At 37.5% G+C, this 27,860-nt stretch overlaps 1 protein-coding gene across 3 annotated transcripts in view; it reads right to left on the minus strand.

Moving 5' to 3' along the window:
* Positions 1–1,508: 1,508 nt before the first annotated feature.
* LOC129775161 (D(2) dopamine receptor) overlaps positions 1,509–27,860 on the minus strand; it is a 147,083-nt gene continuing 120,731 nt past the window's right edge. For all 3 annotated transcript variants that reach the window (XM_055779532.1, XM_055779531.1, XM_055779530.1), the window contains 5 exons: positions 24,803–25,001; positions 23,995–24,195; positions 18,237–18,615; positions 2,271–2,494; positions 1,509–2,209 (listed from right to left, as the gene is read on the minus strand). In XM_055779532.1, coding sequence (XP_055635507.1) covers positions 2,023–2,209; positions 2,271–2,494; positions 18,237–18,615; positions 23,995–24,195; positions 24,803–25,001 — 1,190 coding nt within the window. In that variant the 3' untranslated portion in view covers positions 1,509–2,022. The remainder of the gene's footprint in view (positions 2,210–2,270; positions 2,495–18,236; positions 18,616–23,994; positions 24,196–24,802; positions 25,002–27,860) is intronic.

The raw sequence follows: 27,860 nt of genomic DNA on the forward strand, positions 1-27,860 counted from the left end.
ATCTTTTTACGACTTTTAGAGCTTATGAAGTCCAACATTTTTCGAGTCTACCCAAGCTCAAGTTCAAGCTCTCAGCTCTCTTATGAAGTCCAACATTGTTCGATGCAGAGCTTGTCAATATCTCGATCCTACTGAATGTTGATGAGTTTTCACCCAAAAACTCATGATTTCAATTTCAAAAATAACATAGTTTTGAAAATCTCACATTATGTAGAGTCAAATATGCTCTTTCAAATGCCGCCAACAAACTTTTTTTTATGTTTGAAGAGTGCATTTTTTTGGGAAGAAAAATCAATAACTTTTGGTAGATTTGAGATATTGACAAGATGTTGTATTAGTGAGCTCTAAAAGTCTCTAGAAAACAGTTTGCATGTACAATTTGAAATATACAAGATAGAGCCAAAAAACACTTTTTATCATGGTGGTCCTAACGTAACTTAGAAAAAAGCGTTATATAAGTTATTGCAAGAGATAGAAAAAACATTGTTCTACAAGTATGTCTCAAATAACTGGGGCTACAATACTGCCGAACTATGTTTACATCTATCTATAAAGATAAGAATTCATCGACAATTTTGGTCACCCCATTTTTAACAATATAAAAATGTAACAACTTTGTATTGTTAAAAATGGGGTGACCAAAATTGTCGATGAATTCTTATCTTTATAGATAGATGTAAACATAGTTCGGCAGTATTGTAGCCCCAGTTATTTGAGACATCTTTGTAGAACAATGTTTTTTCTATCTCTTGCAATAACTTATATAGCGCTTTTGTAACAACTTTGTCCGGTGTTCGGGTGTTCGGGTTCGATTCCCGTTCTGGTCGATGGAATTTTTCGTCAAAGAAATTTCCTCCGACTTGCACTGTGATCACGCGTATTCTAGAACTTGCCACTCAAAATGCATTCAAGGTGTGTTATTTGGCATAGAAATCTCAACTAAGTACTAATAAAAATGACGCAAGTAATACTACGTTGAGACGGCGAAGTTCCTCTAGGAACGTTAGTGCCATTGAAGAAGAAGAAGAACAACTTTGTCCAAGCCAGTGTTTGGTTAGAGAATAACTGTCGGGCTTAAAATGCTAATTTCCACTTGAATCCATCTCCTGAACTATTGTGCAATTGGGTCGAGTACATTGAAAAAACCTTTAAACTCCCAATTGCCCCCAATTCCGCACAATCGAAAAATTTTGAGCAATTGTCAAGTGGGAATGGAAGGGCGCCAAAGTGATTCGGGATGCTACAGACATGTGAAAAAAAAATGACCGCTGTGGTTGACCATCATAAAGCCCAAACTACGATGGAGGTTATCCGGAGAAAAGTAAGAAATTTCTTAACTGTAACAGAGTAATGTTTCGAATATTTTTTTCTAAAAAAAAGCAATAAATTATCTGTATTTTGATATAAAAATTTTTTTTGTACTTTTAACCAATCCCGAGATACTACTGGTTTTGTGAATTCGGATTCGAAATGAATCTAGCTGATACACGGGAAATAAAAAAACTACCTCCGAAACGTTGAACAACATGATGTTTATTACAACTATATTCCTTCATAACATCGATATATCTATCGAAACAGGTGCTGAGCGCTTCGCCTCCACTTAACACTTAAAATTGCTTTCGTTAAAAATACACTCCTTCTGACTAGTCATAGAGATTGACGCGAGTGTTGTTGTGCCTGTGGGCGAAATTCGTTACTTCGATTGATCCGAAGAAACATTTGAGATGTATTATTCAAAAACAATGTTTCACGATTACTTAAACATTACCCTTTTACAACACCGTTATCGTACTATGTTTAACATATTTCCTCTTGGGGCGATTCTCATTGTCACAGAGACCCTACCGGTTTGCGCCGAATGTTTTAATTTAGTTTATAACGTTTACAACTAAGCCGATCCTGCGGTGTTCGTTCCGATTGCTCTTGGTTTACGGGTTTCGTTTCTTACCTAATCCCTAATACTATCTGTGTATAAAGTAGTGGTGGGGATGATTAAACTAACAAGTACAATTATGGTAACTAACAGTCGTCATCGGTGATTTCGTAGCTTCCACGAAAGTCACTCAGAGGTGTAACCTGTGTGCTGGAGGGAGTCAACAGTGGAGCTCCCTGCAACGAGATGGCCATCGGTAGCGCCGAAGGAGTACACAAACTGATGGTTCCTCGGGCATCAGTGACCGAGCGGAATCTGGAGGGACGACCCGATCTGCAAGGAATAAAGTAGGCATGAATTAGACAAAAATGTAGCACAGCTCAGAATATTATACCTTTCGCATCGGCAACGCAGCAACCGGATGAATGCCGCTCGAAAAGTCTTGTTGAAGATTGTGTAGATAATTGGATTTATGGTTGAGGAGACGTACCCCAGCCATAGACAGATATTGACGATGTGTTCAGGTACGTTGAGCTCTGGCCATGCGGCGAAGATGATGTTCAGGATGAAGAACGGTGCCCAACAGAAGACGAACGTGAAGAACACCAGTCCAAGAACCTGAAAGAGGAACAGATCAGTTTGTTAAATTATAGAACAACTGTAATACGAAAGCATGATCGAGAAAGTCTTCGGCTCATCGACGCCCAACCAAGCGTTGAGACGCGTTCAACGTGAAAATGAATTCAACACTTTCGTCGCCCCGTCACACAGATATGGGTGACACTTTCCTCGTTCAAATTGATATTTTTAAAAGAAATATGATAGAATAGGCACTTAAATGTAACTATAGGATGGGCAGAAAAATAATAAAATCGTAACCATTTTATTATAATGTTTATACTATACTGTTATTAATTTACAGTACGGATGGTTTGTACTACAGTTTTTTTGCGAAAATCATATGATATGACTTTGGCGTGCGTAATTGTTGTCAATTCGTCTTCAAATTACGAAAAATGTTGCTAGATCACGTAAAAGTTGTCTACTAAGTTTGATCTTCATTTAATAATTTATTCACAAGTTGAGCCTTGCAAGAAACTCAAAAACGTCGCGTTGGGCGACGAACGTGTTAAACAAACTCAATATTATGATAATTGAATTATTTTGAATTTAACGATTGTGATTCGCAGTGATGATACTTTAATTGCTATTTTTCCATTTAAATTTGAATGAGCTTCACAGAAACTATTCGAAAAATACGAAAATAGTTCCAAAACTCATATCACCATGAACATCGACTGTTGTGCCGGCAAATATTTTATTGGTTACCACCTAATTATCGAAAATGCATCATGCTACCCTTGGCATTAACATTACTGTTCCCCCAACAACTCACCAGAATATTATCACACGATTCGATAAATTATTTAGGATCTTAAATCAAACCGGTAGATAACAAGAATATTCATATTCCATCCATTTCGCAACAAATGATGGCACAAAAGTACGCACCGTTTTCAAAATCTCTTGTAGACCAATCGCAGTCGCTTGTACGAGGTAAAGGAGGGATTCGACCTATTCAACATGATACATGCTACAAGTAAACCGTAAACAACAATGGATATGATACTTGCGCGATTTTTTAAATTTAGTTTTCACCTTAGCCACTACATAGTAGTGTGCGATCGCGCACTACTCCAACATATGTCTTGATGTTATTGTTTTTATAATCAATAATTTTGTTGCTCCATTATTCTGGTGAATTATGATAATCGTCAATAAATGACGTAGTTGCCCCAACTTTGTCGTGCTACACACGCCGCACCGATACGCAAGCCATTGGATAAGGGCAACATCGCTCAACAATACCAATAATGTCGAAAAATGATACACTCCAATAAACAAGAAGCATTGACTTGTAGCATGCATCAAATCGAATAGGTGGAATCCCGCCTTAAGACAACTTAATTCCAGTTGTCAACTGGAAGCTATCCAAATTGCCCAAAAGTTGCTAGAGTGGTACCAGTTTTCAAAGCCGGCGAATCCTCTAATTCAAGCAACTATCGACCGATTTCAACGCTTTCTGTTTTCAACAAAATTTTTGAGAAATTGCTCGTGAATCGATTACTCGATTTCTTGAATTAAAATAATGTTCTCTGGAACGAACGAAAACGACCTAGCTATCCTTAGTGAATATTTCCGGACAAACTTGCTATCACTCAATTTAAAAAAAACTAAATACATGCTCTTTCACTCGCCAAGGAAAGAAAATATTAATTGTTCAGACCCTAAAATTTCAAAAATAAATATCGACAAGGTCCCAAGCTTCAAATACCTTGGTGTCCACCTAGACTCTAACTTATCCTGGCCATACCATATCAATTATTTACAAAATAAGATTTCTTCGCTGCGCGGTGTTTTGAAAAGAGTGTCCTCTTTTGTGCCCCAAAAAGCCTTAATCAATTTCTATTTTGCATGCATACATTCACAATTACAATTACAATTTTAGTATGGGGGCATGCATGCGAAACAAGGCTCAAGAGATTGCAAGTATTGAAAAATCGATGTTTGAAAATAATCTACAGGCCACCGAGTCTACATCCTACTCTGAAGTTGTATTCAAGAGACTTTCACTTTATATTGCCCCTCATCGGGCTGCGCGATTTTGAGGTTAGTAAATTCGTACACAGTGTGATACATTCAAATAATAGTCACCATAACATATTAATACCTACTGTAAACCATGGACATGAAACACGGCAGCCTCAGAATTTAATGCGTAGTCAAGCAGCAATCGTGTATTGGTCAAAAGCGTATTCTGTATTATGGACCGTCTCGCTTTAACGTATTACCACTTGAAATGCGAATGATAACACGTCGTGACCACTTTAAAACTAAACTAAACTTTATTTCAAGTCAAAAATACATGAATTCATGATATAAAGAGCAATCAACCACAACAATACAGTGAACTCTTATGTATCTTTTATGTGTCTATTCTATCTTCTCTCAATATGATTTTGCCAGTGTAGTCACTGAATGTTTGTGTTTTTATTATTGAATATTCTCAAATATCATTTAAAATTGGATCCCTTGAAAGAAATAATATTTTCACTGGGATCCAACTGTAAGTGTTCTAATAATATGCCGCTCGCTTCCATTCTACTAACATTTTTATTCTTTGGTTTTTTTTATATGTTTTAAATCAACTGGAGCCCAACTCCAGAAATTTCAGGTGAGAGTTTCTTCGAGGTGGGGCTGAGTGGAGGGTAAAAAAATAAAGAAAAAAGAAAGCCAAAATTCCGGGGATTGATAGCTGACAACACTTAAAACAAACTGAAATTTTTGGAGGTATTATATAATTAAATTCATTTTTTTATTCGACATGTTCAATAATCATATGATGGATCTTTTCGAGTAATTCTAAATTAAATCGTCCTAAAAATTCAGATTGAAAACATGTATTTTTGATTCGAATGAAAGTTTGTATTCCGTTTGGGTTGGAGGAAATATGAGTTTCCCACAGCAAATGGGAAATTTTTGACTCTAGCGTAACTTTTGAAAAGGGCGTATCGATTTTTGTAAGAGAAATCTATGATAACTTATATCGCAAAAACTATGAGTCGTACCGAATTAGTGTCTTAGAAGAGTTATAGAGTTTGTTTAAACGTGAAAAAAATTACACTGAAATAAAAAAAAATTACTCCTTTTTTATTTCCAAAAAAAATTAATTTGAAATATCTAAAATATGTAAAAAAAATATTTTATTTAGGATATTGCAATTTAAAATTTTATTTCGTAAATAAAAAAAGGGATTTTATTTTTTTTCTCAGTGTAATTTTTTTTTCGTTTAAACATCAATATTCTATATCTCTTTCTAAGACACTTTTTCGGTACGACTCATAGTTTTTGAGATATAAATCATCATATTCTCTTACTAAAATCGATACGCCCTTTTTAACAGTTACGCTTGAGTCAAAACATTTCCAGATGTTGTGTAAAACTCATATTTCCTCCAACCTATACGGAATACAAGCTTTCATTCGATTCAAAAATACTCATATTTTGTCACTTGTCGATTTCATTTGGAATTGCTCTTTCGTCAAATGGTTCCTAACGAAACGATTATTAAATTGTATAAAAATTAAAATTTTTCTGAATAGTATTTTTAAGCATGCTGAAGAAACACATTTTCAACACAACGATAACGATAATCATAGACGACAAACATATTCCTTCACGCCCAGCCGTCTCTTCATGAGTTGATAACAGTAATCAGATAGTTATAATTATTATTCAAACAAGTGAGAAAAATCAATCTTACAAAATAGCACCATAGAAGACAACTTTTTTTCTCAACCAGATAAAATTTCAATCGAAATAACCCTGTATCTGAAACTCACTATTCTATTAGCTTCAGGGACAATCATATTGTTTGTACGCTTTTAAGTACTGCGTCCGGAGAAAATTCTTGAGTGTTTTTGAAATCAAGTTTTAGCTTCGTTCAAAATGATCCGAACTTACAAGAAGCGATTGAGTATAAGAACTTATCAAAACTCGTCCGAAACTGTTGGAAGGGCGGTGTCGATAGTGAACAACGAAAATTATTCCATTCGTGAAGCTGCTAAAACGTTTCGCCGTACGGAAAACGGAGGACAGACCATACTTATTTAGCCAGACTAAGTATGGTCTGTCCATACTTAGTCAGCCAGAAGAAAGTGACTTATGACTTATGTTATTCAATTTGATGGCGGATGGATATCCCCATTGAAAGCGTCAGAAATCAAACAGCTGATTAAGAACTACCTTGAAGAGACAAAAAATAAACACAAGCTTTGTCAACTTTCCCGGTGATGATTGGATTTACGGATTCATGAAACGCATAAAGACAAAGCTCTCATCCCGGATGAACCAAAACATCAAGAGAAATCGCGCTAAAGTAAGCCCAGCTAACGTTAGCCATAATGCTTCTCTCATAGAAGTTTTGGTCTTTGTGGGAGAAAAACTTTGGCAATAGATTTCTCCAATCTTCTCTTGATTCCAAATTCTTATCACTCACTATTTGGTCCTGATGGAACACAACACCTCCTCTGTTGGTCAATTTTGGACATTTCCGGGCAATCGCTAGCTTCAAGCAGTCCATTTGTTAACTGTAGAGATCTGAATTTAGTGTATTGCACTAAAAAAATAATTTCAATTTTTTTTAAATAAATGATTGAAAATTAAAAAAGTAAATTTAAAAAAAAAAGATTATCGCACATTTTACTGCCACTGTATCGGTACAATTAACACCATTCACAATTTCGGCGGCCTGGCTTTTCGTCTTTTCAAAAGAAAAAGAGTGAAGTGTACCGAAATTTTCTCTTTTTTGACTTCCGTTGTTAACACCCTGTAACTCACAACTGAATGGAACAAACAAAAAACAGCAAAAAAAAATTTTTTAGTGTGAAATATCACCTTCACGCTCGAAACGAAAATTCCGATCTATTCGCTAGAGGGCTTAAAACTTTTGCAATTTCCTGAATCCTAGTGGTTAATATAACATTTCGCGCTAAAGGTCATGAGTTTAATTCTCACTCCCGATAATCTTTCTTCGGAATGGAAGTACAGCCGTAATCGGGAAACCCGGAAGTGTTTTTTTTTGTATTTTATCTCGATTTTAAAACCTATTTCACTCAATATAAAACAAATTCTATAGGTCATATTAAAATGTATCAATTTAGTTCATACTAAGATGCTAACATGTGTTCAGAAAAAATATAGAACTATTTATTCTTCGTTATTTTGTACGGATATGCGACGACCAAGCCGACATGCCAGACGCAAGCCTATTCTGGTTATTGCTACCCAATTACACCAATTTTTCAACAATCCGGTGTTTTCGATGAGGTTTCTCTTCATGCCAAAACTCCACTATTGATGTAACTGCGTGACTATCACTTATTCCCGGAGATGAAACAGGCGTTCGGCGGTCAACGGTTCGATAACACTGAAGAAATTCGTGACGCAGTTTCATCGTACTTCAAAAAGTTAGACGCTACGCACTTCGCGCTTGGAATAGAAAAACTCGTGCCACGCTATGAAAAATGCCTCGAACGTTACGGCAATTATGTAGAAAAATAGAAAATAAAACGTAGATTACGAAAATCACCTTGTTTTTTGTCCTAACTTTATTTTTCCGCGATTTCTGAGGCACTGAAACTTATTTTTTGAACGATCCTCGTATATAAAGTTATTCAAATTCGTTCATCAGTCGAACAATGTTCCATATAGAGTGAATAACAGTATACCACAATGGACTGCAACAAAATATTCTCGTGTTGTAGACCGTTTTCGAGAAACGGTAAGAAATGTTCATCTGAGAAACGTTTCTTAACTGTGTTAGTGATTTAGAAATTTTAATTAATGGACAGTTACGAATCGTTCATTCTGAAAGTCGCGTAGCATTTTGTACTTCTGGTACGATTTGCGATTAAATGATCCTTTATTCCTTCTCTTGTTCATTGAATAATTTATCATCAAAGACGAAGGTAATGTTTAATTCAAACTGAAATATCTCTGTATGGGAAGGTCCTACAGGAACGATATAATAACCAAATGGAAGCTGGTTGATAAAATTAATTGATTTTGCTATTGAGTTGGTTAACAAAGCATTGTGTTAGTCCCGAAAATTTTTGAAAAACTGAGAAAAATCTGTTTCAATTTCTTCCCGTTATTGTTGCCCTCTTCACCTACACATACCAAGATGAAAATATGAACGTAAAATATTCTAATACCTGAAAGTTGTAGCTTCAAAATGATGTACATCTCATCGATATGCGTTGATTTTTCACTAAGTTACAACATGTCAAAAATCACTTAAAATTTCTGACTTCGCACTCTGTTCCTCTATTTTTTTTAGGGGAGTGTACACAGTGCAAGTTCCGGGACTATTTTTTAAAACAAATAAAAACGAGATTCTCAAAAGATTAAATATTAATTTTCTACATATAGGTCTCCTCTTTCCAGACATATTTTTAAACGTTCGTAGAGGTGTCGGAAGGCGCGTTTTAATTACTCAGCCGGTATGGAGTTCATAATATGCGCACGCGCCATATCCGTGCCAATAATCTTTCCAGGACACTTTTGTACAAAACCGCGTTCATTGTTTGCCCTGGAGGCATAAAATTTGATGGCGGCTCTCTGTTCCATAATTAAAATTGTGACGCACCAAAAAATTATCATTATCAGAATCAGCCAAAACTGATAACTGATAACTGAATTGAGATAGCGGATCATAGTAGAAAAGGTAGCTGGCCAGAAGTTGGAGGGAAGTATTTCGCCCGTTGGAGCAGATATAGTCCCTGAACTTTTTGAATGCACTTTGTAGATCGGAAAGATGATTGCATGAATTGATAGGAAATATTTTTACGCACCTATCACGATAAAGAAAATGTTATTTTTTCTGAGATATGTAATTGAATAACTGTAAAATAAAATGCGCTATCTAAACGCACCAGCCCCGTTTTGATTGGCCCGATTTATGGTTTCCCCAACACAGCCCTCAAATCCAAGGTACCTGGGGAAATTGGCATTGCAAATACATGCAAGTTGGGGAAACTTTTGTTCCCACCGACATGTGTTCCCTAACACATCCATCAAAACTAAGGTGCCTTACATTACATGGCGTTTATTCAAGTTCTTTACATACATAGGATATACGTTGAATTCAATTGAATTCGAAAATTATTTCATTCAATCAATCATTTAATCAATGCAAACAAATGATTACTTAGCCAACACTAGTTCCACGTCAAACTTGCGGTTATATCATAGATATGGCCCACCCATTTTTTGTACCCATAGCGTCCGGTTGAATCGACGAGATGTATTTGTGTTGTTGGGATTTCAATTCTACTTTGAAAACGTGTTTTGATTGAGCAACACGAGCAATATATTAAAAGTTTGTATTAAATAAGATGAAACAAGATTTTTTAATATCGCTGCGTTGTGTTTACCCACATGTCCTCAAATGTTTTCCAACGTAACTACTACCATATTTATGTATTTGGGAAAGTTGTTGCAAATTATATAACACGACAAACATATTAAAAAGGTATATTTACTATAAAAAACAACAAATTAGAAATATTGTTTATATGTTAGGCTATCAAAAAAAAGTCCTGCGGTTTTTTTTTTTTGAATTTTCATTTGTTCATAAAATTAGTTACAATCATCTGTTTTAAGTCAAATATGCGCCGTTTTGTTCGATGACTTGTTCCTAACGAGATGCCAACTTCATAATACCCCTGTTATAGAAGCTCGCTTCCTTATAGGCAAAAAACTCGGATAGCCAATTTTCACAGGCCTCTTTTGTGGCTAACTTCTGACTACCTAGCTCGTTCGCCATGGACAAAAACAGGTGGTAGTCACTTGATGCAAGGTCCGGACTATACGGCGGATGCAAAAGAACCTCCCATCCGAGCTCCCGGAGCTTCTGGCGCGTCACCAAAGAAGTGTGTGGTCTGGCGTTGTCCTGATGGAAGACAATGCGGCCTCTGTTTATCAAAGATGGCCTCTTCTTCATGAGTGCTACCTTCAACCGGTCCAGTTGTTGGCAGTACAGGTCCGAATTGAGCGTTTGGCCATAGGGAAGCAGCTCATAATAGATTATTCCTTGACAATCCCACCAAACACACAGCAGAACCTTCCTGGCCGTTAATGAGGGCTTGGCCACCGTCTGAGCCGCTTCAGCGGGCTTCTACCACGACCGTTTGCGCTTCACGTTGTCGTAAGTGACCCACTTTTCATCGCCAGTCACCATCCGCTTCAGAAACGGGTCGATTTTGTTGCGATTCAGCAGCGATTCACATGCGTCGATACAGTCAAAGATGTTTTTTTGCGTCAACGTGTGTGGCACCCATACATCGAGCTTCTTTGTGAATCCAAGCTTCTTCAAATGGTTAATAACGGTTTGATGACTTATCCCCAGCTCTTGGCCGATGCTACTGCTGCTACTATGCCGGTCTTTCGCGGCTAATTCAGCGATTTTGTCGCAATTTTCGACGACAGGCTTTCCGGAGCGTGGCGCATCTTCGACGACCTCTACACCAGAACGAAAACGTTGAAACCATCGTTGTGCGGTGGAAATGGAAACTGTATCGGGTCCATAAACTGCACAAATTTTATTGGCAGCTTGAGATGCATTTTTGCCTTTGTCATAGTAGTACTGTAAAATATGTGGGATTTTCTCTTTATTTTGCTCCATATTTGCGACACTATAACTCACGAACGACTTAACCAAACAAAACACTGTCAGGACTATATTATAGCGCGCAAAAATACCTTTCCAACAAGCTATAATATGACTCGATACAATGAATACAACTAGAATTACGCGCTTACAACGACACCTCGCGGAAATACCGCAGGACTTTTTCGACAGCATAATATTTATTATTTTTTTTCATAGATTTTTAGATAGAAATTATGAAAGATTTCTCTTACTAAAATCGATACGCTTGAGACAAAAACGTTCCCGATTGCTGTGGAAAACTCATATTTCCTCCAACCCAAACGGAATACAAACTTTCATTCGAATCAAAAATAGGGGTAGTGGGGGAAAATTGGTCATGTGGGGCAAAGTGGTCACCTGCTTGTTTGGTAGTACAGGTCGGACTCGATTATCCGGAGACTCGATTATCCGGGATTCGATTATCCGGAGTATTTTATTTTTGATTTTCGAAAATTTTGAGTAATTTGTATAATAATTCCATATTGAATAGCTAATATAGGTATCAAATGAAAGGGCTTGACTAGTAGAATGCCGACATTTATAAAAATAAAAATCCAAGATGGCGGCCACTACTAAATAGCGGATTACATATTTTCTCAGAACCCCATCAATATGGGTATCAAATGAAAGGGCTTGACTAGTAGAACACAGTTATTTAAGGAAAATGCAAATCCAAAATGGCCGCCACCACAAGATGGCGCCATATAATTTTTTTTCACAACCACATCAATATAGGCATCGAATGAAAGGGCTTGACTAGTAGAATACAGTTATTTATGAAGAATACAAATCCAAGATGGCGGCTACTACAAAATGGCGGATTACATATTTTCTCAGAACGTCATCAATATGGGTATCCAGTGAAAGGACTTGACTAGTAGAATACAGTTATTTATGAAAAATGCAAATCCAAAATGATGGCCACTACAAAATGGCGTATTACATATTTTCTCAGATTCCCAACAATATGGGTATCAAATGAAAGAGCTTGAATAGTAGAATACAGTTATTTATGAAAAATGCAAATCTAAGATGGCGGCCACTACAAAATGGCGGATTACATATTTTCTCAGAAACCCATCAATATGAGTATCAAATGAAAGGGCTGACTGATTGATCTGAAATTTGGAACATACATTTAATTCTACTGTCATTATGAAACTGCGTATTCCATGTTCTTGAGAAATTCAATTTGACAGCCGCTAAAAATGGCTTGACTTGGAGAATACACTACACTATGAACAACATAAATTCGAAAAGGTCGCCGCCACAAAATGGTCTACTATGTATTTTTTGCAATCCTCTCAATATCGGTATCAAATAAAATGATTTGACTAATAGAATACAGTATATCATCAAAATATTCCGAAGAAAGTAAGGTAAGAAATAAAAAAAAATAATTTCTTGAATATTTTTAATGTAGAGAAGTACACTAATGATACAGATAATGTACTAAAAACTAGAAAATAAAATGAGTAAGAAAAACTTTTGAAGTTAAACGGTTTAATGTACTAAAAGCTAGAAAATAATTAGACAAGTAGTCGTTAGTAGTTATAACATCCGTCCCTTCATTGATCTAGGGCAATGATGAGACTCAAATAAAATCCTGGGGTATATGATGAAACAACTGACTGTGGATAATGGAAATCCAACGTTTATTTCTTACCTAATTTCCATCGGAATATGCCCATGATGTACTGAATTCTATTAGTCAAATCATTTCATATGATACCGATATTGAGAGGATTGTGAAAAATACATAGTCGACCATTTAGTGGCGGCGACCTTTTTGAATTCATGTTGTTTATTATGTTTCGTGTTCTCTAAGTCAAATCATTCAATAATTCAATGAATAATTGTGTTCTACTGGTCAAGCCCTTTCATTTGATATATATATTGATAGAGTTCTGAGAAAATTTGTAATCCGCCATTTTGTAGCGGTCGCCATCATTGATTTACATTTTCCATAAATAATTTTGTTCTACTGGTCAAGCCCTTTCACTCGATACCCATATTGATGGGGTTTTGGGAAAACCCATATTGATGGGATTTTGAGAAAATATATACATAATCCGCCATTTTGTAGCGGCCGCCATCTTGGATTTTCAAGATCATGGAATACGCAGTTTTATAATGATACCAGAGATAAAGATGTGTCCAAATTTCAGATCAAACGGTCAACAGAAAGGGGGTTAAATTTCTATTAATGTGGTACAGCGCTACATACAAAGTTACAAAGTTACAAAGTCACAAACATACAAACGGGTCAACCTAGATAAAACCGTTTAATAAAAAAGTGAAATTCATAATTATATTTCGTTTACCGAGAGAAAATTCGTTTTTTATGACCCGATTATCCGAAGGATTCGATTATCCGGAGTGAAAAAAAAATCAATACTTCGGATAATCGAGTCCGACCTGTGTAACTATTGACTATAGATGCCGTATTGATAGTCACCTTATGTTTGAAGAATTTAATGACTTTTGATTAACCCTGTACTTCAGTAGAGCTGTCGCAGGTCATAATATAAATAAAAACATAAATTGCTCTCTCGATAGCCATTCGGCCGTAGTTCTGTGCGTATGATATCCAAGGAATTTCTCGTGAAATTTAGTTCATTCAATCTGATATATTGGACAAATCATCAGTTTGGACGACTGTTCACATATTCTAGGGGAGGTGAACAGATATTTTGTTTAATCTAAGCGATTAATTAGCGTAGAAATGACTTTGATGTTTGGGGGCAAAGTGGTCATAGGAGAATAACAGCTTACAATGTTCTGTTTACTAAAGCTGATATACCGCGAGTAATTTGAATTGTCATAATAAAAACCGTTTGCTATCTTGAACAACAATGAGTTGAACTAGAATATTCTTCGAGAAACAAGAATTGAAGCGGTATGTGGGCGCTGGGAATGGGCATATCCCTTAGGGTGACCACTTTGCCCCCACTTCCCCTACTCATGTTTTGTCATTGGTCGATTTCATTTGGAATTGCTCAAAGTGTTTATGCATGATTGAATAACACGCATTGTTCATATTATACTTTATCAAAGGTAGATAATGGCGGTATTGATGCAAATATAAAATCGCATATGACAGTGTGTGTGTGTGTGTGTGTGGGTGTGTGGCTAATGTATTAGCTATATGTATAGACGGAGAAGAATGTTCGCAATGAATACTGAGTACACTACGCTCATTGGCAATAAAGACACCTATTTCTATATATTAGGCTGTCAAAAAAGTCCTGCGGTATTTCCGCGAGGTGTCGTTGTAAGCGCGTAGTTTTAGTTGTATTCATTGTATCGAGTCATATTATAGCTTGTTGGAAAGGTATTTTTGCGCGCTATAATATAGTCCTGGATAGTGTTTTGTTTGGTTAAGTCGTTCGTGAGTTATAGTGTCGCAAATATGGAGCAAAATAAAGAGAAAATCCGACATATTTTACAGTACTACTATGACAAAGGCAAAAATGCATCTCAAGCTGCCAATAAAATTTGTGCAGTTTATGGACCCGATACAGTTTCCATTTCCACCGCACAACGATGGTTTCAACGTTTTCGTTTTGGTGTAGAGGTCGTCGAAGATGCGCCACGCTCCGGAAGGCCTGTCGTCGAAAATTGCGACAATATCGCTGAATTAGCCGAGAAAGACCGGCATAGTAGCAGCCGTAGCATCGGCCAAGAGCTGGGGATGAGTCATCAAACCGTTATTAACCATTTGAAGAAGCTTGGATTCACAAAGAAGTTCGATGTATGGGTGCCACACACGTTGACGCAAAAAAACATCTTTGACCGTATCGACGCATGTGAATCGCCGCTGAATCGCAACAAAATCGACCCGTTTCTGAAGCGGATAGTGACTGGCGATGAAAAGTGGGTCACTTACGACAACGTGAAGCGCAAACGGTCGTGGTAGAAGCCCGCTGAAGCGGCTCAGACGGTGGCCAAGCCCTCATTAACGGCCAGGAAGGTTCTGCTGTGTGTTTGGTGGGATTGTCAAGGAATAATCTATTATGAGCTGCTTCCCTATGGCCAAACGCTCAATTCGGACCTGTACTGCCAACAACTGGACCGGTTGAAGGTAGCACTCATGAAGAAGAGGCCATCTTTGATAAACAGAGGCCGCATTGTCTTCCATCAGGACAACGCCAGGCCACACACTTCTTTGGTGACGCGCCAGAAGCTCCGGGAGCTCGGATGGGAGGTTCTTTTGCATCCGCCGTATAGTCCGGACCTTGCACCAAGTGACTACCACCTGTTTTTGTCCATGGCGAACGAGCTAGGTAGTCAGAAGTTAGCCACAAAAGAGGCCTGTGAAAATTGGCTATCCGAGTTTTTTGCCAATAAGGAAGCGAGCTTCTATAACAGGGGTATTATGAAATTGGCATCTCGTTGGGAACAAGTCATCGAACAAAACGGCGCATATTTGACTTAAAACAGATGATTGTAAGTAATTTTATGAACAAATGAAAATTCAAAAAAAAATACCGCAGGACTTTTTTGACAGCCTAATATATAGCCAACTAGGGTATTGCTATCGCGAGAACAAGAATAAATCATGAATCAACCATCTTCAGCTGCTTCTAAAACCCGTATTGACCGTCGGCACTTTCCAATGCGAGAAAACTTTCTATTAATGAGTTATTTCTAAAATTTCTATGTATTCTAAAACAATACCCAAAGTTATAAACTAGCAATTTGAAATTCAGTAATTCCGTACTTCTATGTCAACAACGCGCTCGTGGTGCTACCTAGACAGCTGCTATGACAGCTAGCTAGATCCGACCAAAACGTCACTTGACCATCCTGAGACTTGATGAAGCGTAAAATCCGCGATTTATACGCTCCATTTTGTCTATATCCGAATGTATAGTCTCACTCGACACAAAAGCTATGGTTTTCTAAACCCAACTACAGAGCACTTGCTAAATAATATTTTTTCAAACTTATATGCAAACAAATATTTAAATTTGACAGGAACTTCTTTCCAAGAAAAAGATTTATACACCCTAGTCTAGCGGTTAACCTGAAATCTGTCTTTACACGAGTTTCATTGTCCATATTAATGTGCATCTTTTGAGTTTTGTCAGCACACGGCCCCAGATTTTCTTCTTTTTAAGAATCTGGTTCTATTTCGGTGGTATCCATGTATTTTTAAATCACTCGCTATACGCTGCTTTCGGGAAAATCCAACAATTTCGCAAGCTGATGAACAGACGATGTTCGATTCTGCATTTTTATCATTCTTAAGAATCAAAACTCTATTAACACTCCTATACTCGCGCATTGGTCTGTCAGACCGAGAAATCAATAATTCGTTCATTTCTCAGAAAATATCAACACTACGACTTTGCGATTCTATCTAGCTTTGTTATTAGACGTTCGTCATCGTTTAGCGTATCGCATGTGTTGGTACAAAGGGAACGTGTGCCACTTTTTAACACTTTCGGTCTGACACACCGACGCGAGTATAGGAGTAACTTTTTTGGACAAGTGCCTTTTTTCATATTATAGAATATTGTTGAATGAAATGTAAAAATTAATGTTAGTGGCGTGGAATATTTATTGAATATAATGCATAAGGTCATTATCGGACTATTCTTATTTGATTTCAGTCCCTTTAGTCCCTTTTGTAACAGGATTGAACGAATTTTACTATTCGTCGTTAGATTCATATGTTCAAAAGCAAAATATAAATGTTTGACTTTCGTATAGTTATTCGCTAAATATAATGGTCATACATATACACACTTGTGAAAGAATTTCACTTGTGGAATAATTGTAAACAGTAAACTATAAACTAATCGGTGGTTTATAATAATGTTTAACAGTTACAGTTTCGAGGATTTTGTTTTTATAATGAACAATATCGACAAGAAAACAAGAAAAAGAAAAGGAAGTTCCTAGAAATCCTTTTATATCATCTTTTTATGCCCCATCTAAAAAAAAGCATTAATTCTTAATTTACCAAGAATACAGCATATAAGAATATTAGAAATATGCAAACTTTATATTCCAAAATCTTTATCATCTGATAATTATCTAAAAGGTCGTTATACATTCTTCTCTTCGATAAAAGACCCGAAAAACACGCAACAACTGCATGAAATGTAAAAAATATGTTTGTTTCGAGCATGCAGTTATGCGATGTTCTTATTCTTACTCCAATGAAACCACAATCTATTAATACGCTTTTATGTTATTTTATAGCTCCTTATACTTCCATGAATTATATTCAGTTGCTTACTTTTTATTAATAAGAGTGAAAAATTCGAATTTCGTTATTTGTGTTGGAGTGTCAAAAATTACTCTGTCTTGAGGAGGCTGATTTAGATGACTATTTAAACTTAATAAAGACGACAAAAACATATTTTTTGGAGTTTTTCATTCAATCATACCCTCTTCTTCAAATAAATCCCAACGAAGCCTGAAAAATACACAATAGCAACATTACAGAGAAGTTCAATTTTCGGTCTGTGACACCGTGCGCGAGTATACGTGTTATGATTGTGCACGCGAGTACAGGAGGGTTAAAATGTACTGATGCGGACAACTGGAGAAGCTGTAATCACAAAAAGGTGGGGCCTCATTAGTAAATAAGCTGAGCTTTATAGCTGATACAGCCCGCATGATAATTTTTCAGCAGCTTTCGGAAGAATGTGTCGGGACTATTCTTGACGCATCAAAAGTGACCATTTTGACCTTACCGTGAATATCTACAAATATGTCGCAAAAAATAATGAAGGCTGCGTGCTTCATCAATTTGGGCTCAGCCTGAATGTACCGAACAATCGACGCCTTCATGAAAATGACAACGGGTCGGCAAATTCAGCGAAATCTAATATTAACCCAACAATTAATCGCTAATGGATTTCGCTGCTTGTGAAACTTCTCGCAGCTATCTCATTAATAAATGCTCTTCCACTCTTCACTCCTGGTCAGTTAATCTTCAATAGAGCAAGCCCACCCTCAGTAAATCACATGTGTCCAACAACGGACAGTGGGTGGTCAGAGGGACCAAAAGAGAAATGGAAATGACGCCCAACCACAAAAACAAAACGACAAAATCTATCACGTGTGTACCTTGGTGGCTTTCTGCTCGGTGGCAACCGCGTTGGCCGATAAATTCGTACGCTTTTTGTTGCCCAGAAACTTCAAATTGAAATTTATGTTCGGCGTTGGCACGTTGTTGAGATGCAGCCGGAAGGAGCAGAACTTTTGCCTCCGGGTCTCACGTTCGATGCTTTCCGGAGTTTGGGTGGATCGGTCGCAGGTAGCCCCGTGCTGCGAGTGATGATGATGGGGATAATTGTGATGCCCAGGATGGCGTTGGCTCCGCTTCAGGCCGCCCCGTACCAGCGAACTTTCGACGGAATTCGCGCTGGGGGCGTGAGCAGTTGGACTTGTGCCACCGTTGCTATAGCCGCCCCCTGTCGAGTGGGGCGCTGAGATGGTGCCAATTCTAGAAGGGAGAGAAACGTACTAAATTATTTGAAATTATGATACCGGAAAGGGAAATGAATTCAATTTTTCGCAAGTGCTGCTTCCAATTATTTTAAATTGAGAAGTCAAGCAGGGAGGGGTCGCGGAGCTAAGTTTTGACTAAATACGTGAGGTCGCGAATTATTGCATACGGTGAATAAATGGAATCATTATTAGCAATCATTTAACTTTTTAATTTTCGGTAGCGATGCAAATAAGATGCTTAAATAAATTTTCGGCATGTTGAGATGCTCATAACGGAACAAACTAATTATCTTTGATGATTTGCGTTTTTTCTGGGATATGACATTACAGTGATATGTAAAGTTTTATTCTGTTAGAATCCGGAATTACTGTTCAATTTATAGCAGCGGTTGTAACTGAAATATTTCAACAGCAAATTGTTTGGATATCTGTATCTTTCGACGGTAAAAATTTCACGTTGATCCATTCTGTTTCGAATAAGTTGTGCAGGATGGAAGCCGAGAGGGTAAATTTTTGATTTTGGACACCCACATTAAAAATCCGGCATGGTCAGGTATTAAAATCGGGAAATCGCTAAAAGTGACTAAATCGACCGTGTATGATGGGCTGAAAGGTTTCCAGCAATACGCAATATGCAGCACAGGCAACGTATTTTGTTCACTTCGCATACCAAAACAACAAAAACACCTGACATTATACAAAAAATCTGCTTAATGAACGAAACTTGCCAAATTATGAGCGTTAAAGTTGCTTTTCAACCAACACGTCGTGTTGCTAGCGATATTTGTTGCTCAACAAAGGCGATAGCGATATCGTACTGCGATATCAACGAATGTCAACGAAGATCAACGAAAATGTAATGAAAAAACCCATTGGCCATAATATTGCTTATTTCATGTTCCTAGTTGTTAGTTGCTTATTGCTTCGGTGTGCGAGTCGCCCAACGTACAACTGTTGTTCAGTTGGATCAGAGGACGCATCGTTATGTAGCTTACGATCGGAAGCTGAGGTTGAGGGTATTCGGAACTATTATGGTAAACTTGGGACTCTCGGACTGCGATATCGCCAAAAAACACAACTCTAACCAAAGTATCATCCGTAGAATCCATATGCGAGAAGGTTATCGTAATTTCCGTGTATACAAGCAACCAAACAGGACGTTGAAGCAAAATATGGTTACCAATGGACGCAATCAAAAGTTGTACAACACAAGGGTTTGACGAAGTACGAAGGTTGCATGCTGATGAATGAAGAAGGATTTTGCACAGCTTCCAGGCCTGAAATATAATCAATAAGACCACTGCCAGATGACATGTCCCCAGCAAATTCAGGTTCGTTTTCGCTGATAAATTTTCCAATCAGTTCTTGGACAGAAAACCAAGGTTCTCGTTACAAACAAGACAATGGACTCGAAATGTATAGAGAAGAGTGCCTGCAGAAACACCACCTTCCGTGTGACATCAGTCACTAAGCGACCAATGTGACAATAGCATTACTGTCTGAGATTTTATTGATTATATTGAAAAAGACGTTTTACCGATGCTGAGGAATGTGAAAGAATTAATGAATATGGTAGAGGCTCCCGCAGAAGGGTAAACGCCGGTGTCTGTCGGATTTTTTGATCGTTCATATTTTCTCCCAAAAATCCACAGCATCACTACAGTCAATTGCAGAAATCAATATTCCAAACTTGTCTGAATTCGTCGCTTTGGAATGAATCTTTGGTTCTCTGATTTTCATGAACAGTGGTAGTTTTGTTCCTTTTCGCAGAATATTATACCCGTGTTTTTTTTATTTTTTCATTAGGGTGCTCATTTCCATTTCAGAGTGATCCAAAAATTCATTTTTTCATCCTTTTTTTCCTTATTTTTTTCGAAAATTCATAACTATTGAACTGCTGGACCGTTTCAGATGATCGACATATCAAAGATATAACAAAAGATACTAAGTTGGAGTTTCTTAGAAAAAAATCACAATTGCAAAAAAATCGGTTTTTATTTTCGTAATTATTTTTTATTTGTTTTTAATTATTTGTATTTGTTTTTTTTGTTGTTTTCGTGGCTTTGAACTAAGGGGCGTTATATATTTTTATATTTTTTCCTCCTGAAAGCTGAGTTTTTTTAAAATAACATATCCAAGAATCATAGATGTATTTTTTCGTTTTTAAGTTATAACTTTTCAAAGTCAACAGATGGTTCGAAAAATGTTTTCTCACCCTTTCTTCCAAAAATTACACTTTTCGGAAAATTGGATTCTAGTCGCATATATCTAGTCTAGTTGCATAGGAATATTGGACGAAGACTGAAAACAAGTTAAATTTGAAAAATCATAACTTAAAAACGAAAAAAGATACATCTTTGATTTTTGGATATATTAAGTAATATATTAAGTAACTACAGAACGCGAAGTGCGTAGCGTCCAACTTTTTGAAGTACGATGTAACTGCGTCACGAATTATTTCAGTGTTATCGAATTGTTGACCGCCGAACGCCTGTTTCATCACTGTACTATTGTGAAATTTTGGACCGATTAAGAACCGCGATTAAGAACAGAGGGCCAGGTTTATTGACGGAAGGAGTGTTTCTTATCCACGATAATGCGCGGCCCCATTCTGCTCGCGTAACTAAAGAGCAATTGAAAAAAAATCAAATGGACTGTGTTCGAGCATCCTCCTTACTCCCCAGACCTCGCCCCTAGCGACTATCACTTATTCCCGGTAATGAAACAGGCGTTCGGCGGTCAACGATTCGATAACACTGAAGAAATTCGTGACGCAGTTACATCGTACTTCAAAAAGTTGGACGTTACGCTCTTCGCGCTCGGAATAGAAAAACTCGCGCCACGCTATGAAAAATGCCTCGAACGTTACGGCGATTATGTAGAAAAATAGAAAATAAAACGTAGATTACGAAAATCACCTTGTTTTTTGTCTTAACTTTATTTTTTCAATGACCCTCGTACATAGTTACAACGGAATTCAAAATAAGATTTCTAATTACGAAATTCGATTGTTTGCATTTTATAGGGCTTCCCCATATCGTGGGTAAACGCACTTGCTAAATGCTGCATGCCTAAAAAGGAAAGTTGGCCGAATTGTAATGTACACATTCTTGCGGAGCGCTCTGTGGGTATTATGTAGAAAAATAGAAAATAAAACGTATATTATGAAAATCACCTTGTTTTTTGTCCTAACTTTATTTTTCCGCTATTTCTGAGGCACTGAAATTTGTTTTTTGAACGACCCTCGTATTTGAAGCTTGTCACTTAAACTTTGCATACGACATTAAGTGTCTTCTTCGCGCAACCTCTATCCAATCTCATGCGTACTTGATGTCATGCTCTGAAAAATTAAGTCAATCGCAAAATTATGTATACACCCCATGTTGGTTTGTTGTTTGAAATGAAATTGAAATGGTCACATTTCTATACCCAAACTAGCGTTTTTTTTATCCCATTTATTTATTTATTAGGCTCATTAGCATTTTAGCTGTAACAGAGCCGGGTTTTTTAATCGTGTACATGTACATATATTTATGTTTCTATAAACTGTAAATTACACAGTAGTTAGTAGTAGCCATTTAGGCGTTAAGTTTTCTGTTCCATTACATTATGGTAAATTACACAGTAGTAGCCATTTCGGCGTAAGGGTATTCTTTCTGTTCTTCCATTGTTCAGCAGACCGGACAGCGGAGACAGTTGATAGTGATCATTGTTGGGTTATTTATAGAACAGCAGCCCGATGTTTCTTGCAGAGCAGAACAGTTGTATGGATGAATCGATCTATTTTCGACCGTGGATCGATCTCCATCGCTGATGATGTTTGCGTGGACGTAGTTATTCTATAACAACACAAGGATGGTCAATTGAGGGTCCTGAGTTTGAACTCACGACCGATCGCTTAGTAAGCGAACGCGTAACCAAGTGGCTACGAAGACCCCCAAAAAAAAAGCTAGCGTTGTCAGAGAGCATTTCATTTTCAACAGAAAACATGCCATTTCGTGCCTTGAAGCGGCAAATAATGTCATCTGTCCCAAACGCTTTAAAATGTTTATATGCATGGAAGCAGATATCTTTTGCTTTTTTCATCTTTTTTGGGATTGCACCCAAAAAAAAGTCCAAACGACGACAACGGGGATCGAAACCAATGCCGGCTAGGACGCAAGACTGTTTTACACGACCACGCTACCCACATGCCTAATGATTTAGCAAATGCGTGATAATATTGCACCTGATTATAAAATGAAGTTGGAAAGTTTTTTCTAAGAGTAAAAAAGGAGCGCATGAAGGAGAGCAATATCTATCTTGGTCTGGGCCGTGCTTTTGTCAAAGTATGCGGAAAGCTTATGTGTCTTTTGTTTCGCTCGCTCGTATTTATCTTATATTGCTGTACCATGTATATTACACAAATGCTCACCAGAATTTGAGATTTTGACATTGAGAGATCATGAGAGTCATGACATTTTCTGTTATGTTATGTCTCATTTAATGTAATAAATCGGGATGACAAAACATTAGCTAACAAAATAATTTTTGGTGTACGTTCGTGTCTTCTACTCGGGAGATTTTCCATGGTTACTTCGTATTTCCATTTGTTTATGATTTTCTTTGTCGTATAGTGGATTCTTTCGAGTATAGCTGCTAATTCCTGCATTGTCTTTCCACAACCATTCATAGTTATTATCATTGTACCCGTAACTATAACTATTTCTTTCCTCTAACTTACCATTTAGATAAAAACGTTTTCAAACATCAATAAAAAACAAAAACCAACACTGCCCAAGCAATGGTTAAGTGTTGACACCAATCACTGACGAAAAAAAAACGCTAATTCGCAAAGATCTTACTTACAAGCCTAATTTGTTCGGAGAAATTTAAGATGTACACTCAATTTTGCGATGCCTTTTCAATTTTCAGGAATAAAAAAATAGCAGAAAACTTTTCGCGGAATTTTATTGCACGAACAGCTAGTTAAATGTGTGAATAATTAATATGAATCAAAAGAATCAATGTATTCAAAACATTTTATACCAAATAAATGGAAAGTATCGTCCAGTAGCATTTGTACACTCAGTTTTGCGATTGACTTTATGTGATCTTTGTTAATTGTCATAAAATATGCTCCTTTGCTTTTTTGTGAATGCAACTTCTGGTGGGAAAATGGTAATTGAAAATAATTACGACAAAAGCACAACGATTTCGGCAAAAAAAAAACATAATCGTGTGGTTTTCTAATTAAAATGAACTGCTCGATAAACAGCAATTTATCGCGTAATTACCCTGGAAAACACGATGTGTACTCAAACAAGTGAACATTTATGACGCGTGAAGCTCAAAATCAAAATATCCTACGCTACCTACAGGTCTACGTACCTACCTTTCCAGGTTGGATCCATGAAACCGCCAGGGCGCCATTCCACTAGGCGGCTGCTGCTTGCTGTTAATATTTACTCGGCTGCACCTCCTCGCTTCCACGGTACCCCTGGATGGTACCGGGCATGTGCCATCGTTCAAGGATCCACCTCCACTGCCGGATCCCGTTGAGGAGTGTTTCGTTACGGCCAATCGTCCGCCCAGTCTGTTTGGAAACAAAGCAAAATTGAGTTAAACTTTATATTTCATATTCAAATGAATTCGTTTCATTGTGTTTATTTTCAATTAAATTGTCCGAAGAACGGAGTCTAATGATGAATTGGGAGCAGTCATAACTGGTGTACGTCTTCATGGATCCAGTAGATTGCGAATGGATGTATTGTTTGTTTGCTTTTCAGGTTGTTTAAAATAATCAAAAGCTATGTTTTAAAATCAGTTAAACAGTTTTCGAATATTCATTCACGATTGGGGGACCAGTGAACTTGTTTGAAACGAGTAGCCCTTTGGGTCATATTCAGCAACCAAAAAACGTGTAGATAAATGTATCACACGCGCCTCTAAAAACCCCAGAGCGGCTACGGATTGAAACAGTAGCTACAATAACGAGACAACCCAATTCCTCAAGTAAACAACCGAAATAATTCCTGTGAATCGGTTGATAGCCCGTCATCAATGAACAAGGTAATCATTCCGCAAGTGGGAATTCAGTTATACTGAGCTCAATTTTTATTACTTGTTTCAAACTTCGTGACACAGGTGCAAACATGATGTATGCTGCTAGTGTCGATGCCCGGGAGGCACGAAATGCTTACCTTCGGAACAGCTCTCCCTCCGGATGCTGTTCGAGAAAGCGAGCCTTCTTTCGCAGAAGTTGCACGGTGAGCGCATACGTAACCACCATCATCACCATGGGGATGTAGAAAGCCACCAACGAGCCGAACACGAAGAACGCTCGGTTGTTGATTACGCACTCCTTTGGGCCCGGCATTATGTTGTTCTTGTTAATAATACCTGTGAAAATCATAGAATGAAATGGAATAAATCAGTTTTGAAATGGTGGGTTTATCGTTCAACAGTAGAATCCGTTTATGTTGACATCGGAGGGAATTGATAAACGCGCCATAATAAGCGGACGTCATATAAAGCATTTTGTGAAAAAAATGTCAGCCATCATTACCGGTCATAATTTAATAAAAATGGATCATAATAGGCGACATTCCACTGTGAGAGAAGACATTGTATGCGACTTATTTACAAAGAATTTTGATTGAAACCAACCTTCGTTGTGTAATTGCGTCATAATAAGCGGTCGATCAATATAAACGGAGTAATAAAACGGATTCTACTGTAATAGGAAAATTGGGGAGTGGTGTGCTTTATTTAAAATTAAGAATGCGATGATTTAATAACGTGATCCAGAATTCGTGAACTGTCATTATGCAAGCTCTTAATTAGCTCATGTTATCCCGTAACCGATAGGACCATATTTTCCGATAGAACTTATGGTTAATCATACATTTTTTCTACTAATACAGACGCAAGAGTGGCCTTAAGAGCTTAAATTACTATTCACTCACGAGACGCGACACGGAACTAGGACACAACCCTTATAATCCTTACAAACATTAAAAGGGTTAAAATTACCTTTTTTGTCGACCGGTTTCGGGCTCGATGTTGCCCATCTACTGGACGGTGCCCGACTTGTGGACTTGTTGTATGGCACAGAGTCAGACACCGTCCAGTAGATGGGCAACATCGAGCCCGAAACCGGTCGACAAAAAAGGTAATTTTAACCCTTTTAATGTTTGTAAGGATTATATGTGTTGTGTCCTAGTTCCGTGTCGCGTCTCGTGAGTAAATAGTGATAAATGTCCTTACGTTAGCACAACCAAAAATAAGCTTAAATTAACCTGTCGTTGATCAGATTCTCTTTGATTTTTGCAGACTTTGTACATAAGATTCTTAGTATACAAATTTTTATTGTTATATAACCAATTCTAATTGCGACTGGCTTATCCACAATTACTGTCCCTTATTCACGATATCGTAACTTGAAATCCAGCTCCCTGATTACAAAAAAAAAATTCAGGATATATGGAATACAATGTTTAAAAAACATACTCAAAAACTGAATGCGAAACGAAATCATTTACGAATTTAATCAAATCATCAAAACCATCGATTTGTGAATGTTGATATTATTTAGTATTATACCGTTACAAACCCATTGATTCGTCTGGTACTAAACATACGGGGTTATTGAGAATCACTCGAAGGATCTAAAATGAAGGAAAAATTCCACCTACGCATATGATGTGAGATTTCTTCCGACTCGCACTGAGGTCACGCGTATTCTAGAGCTTGCCACTCCAAAATACAGGGTTTTCCATTTCGGGCTTCCGAAAGTATACAGCCCTGCGCTGACAACCGTTTGACATAGCTGTCAACTAAAGCGTCATATCGTTAGTTGAATGTCTGCCATTTTACAATATGGATCATTTTAGCATCGCACAACGTGTTAATTTTGTTAAATTATACTATAAAAATGATGAAAAACCTGCAAATGTTTTTCGAGCATTACGGACGGATTTGGTTGTCATGGACGGCCTACAGAGCACACAATCGCTAATGTAGTGCGTAAATTCGAACAAACTGGATCCGTAGCTGATATTGTGAAACCTGTGCATCATCGTAATGTGCGTTCGGCCGAAAATATTGCTGCTGTTGCTGCCAGTGTGGAGGATGACCCGAATGTTTCGATTCCACGGCGTGCTCAGCAATTGGGCTTGTCAAACACATCATTGTGGCGAATTTTGCATTTGGACTTGCACCTACATCCATATAAAGTCCAACTGGTAAAAAAATTAGAGCGTGGTGACCATGGAATGCGTCGGGCATACGTCGATTGGGTGAACGAACAACAGCAGCAAAATGCTGAATTTTCGCATCAAATTTTCTTCCGCGATGAGGCACATTTCGAGCTCGGTGGCTATGTGAACACCCAAAATTTCCGTATATATGGCTCAAAAAATCCACACGTGATTGTTGAGAGGCCATTGCATCCGCCAAAAGTCACTGTTAGGTGCGCATTATGGTCTGGTGGAGTCATCGGGCCGTATTTCTTTGAAAATGAGGACGTCGAGACGGTAACTGTGAATGGTGAGCACTATGGCCGCATGTTAACCGATTTTTTTGCCACAAACTGAAGATATGGATACGTATGACATGTGGTTTCAGCAGGACGGCGCCACGTGCCACACAAGACGACCGAACATATTGCGAATGAAATTTGAGGGACGCATAATTTCGCGTTTTGGTGATGCCAATTGGCCGTCCAGATCATGCGATTTGAACCCGCTAGACTTTTTTTTGTGGGGTTATGCGAAAGACCGTGTCTATGCCAACTCTCCGCAAACTCTTGAAATTTGAAAGACAACATTCGTGAAGTTATGACCGAGATACCGCCCCATATGTGCCGAAAAGTAATCGAAAATTACCTGTTCCGGATCAAGGTGTGCGAGGAAGCCCTAGGTGGACATTTGAATGATGTTGTATTTCACACATAATGGCATAAACCAAACTTTAATTTGAAATAAAAGTTTCATCGAAATTCGAATTCTAAGTGTGTTTTATTTCAATTTACTTTCGGAATTTAAAGTTGGAAAACCCTGTACATTCAAGACGTGTTATTCGACATAGAAATCTCAACTAAGTATTATTAATAAAAATGATGCATGTAATACCTACATTGAGAAGGCAGATACTCCACTGGAAACGTTAGTGCCATCCAACAAGAAAACCAAATTTGAGAAATAATTGAATATTTCAACGTTGAGGTTAATTGGCTAATTTATGTACAGTGGAGTAAAA

Source organism: Toxorhynchites rutilus, chromosome 3 (assembly GCF_029784135.1).
Source record: "Toxorhynchites rutilus septentrionalis strain SRP chromosome 3, ASM2978413v1, whole genome shotgun sequence".
NCBI classification, from domain to species: Eukaryota; Metazoa; Arthropoda; class Insecta; order Diptera; family Culicidae; genus Toxorhynchites; species Toxorhynchites rutilus.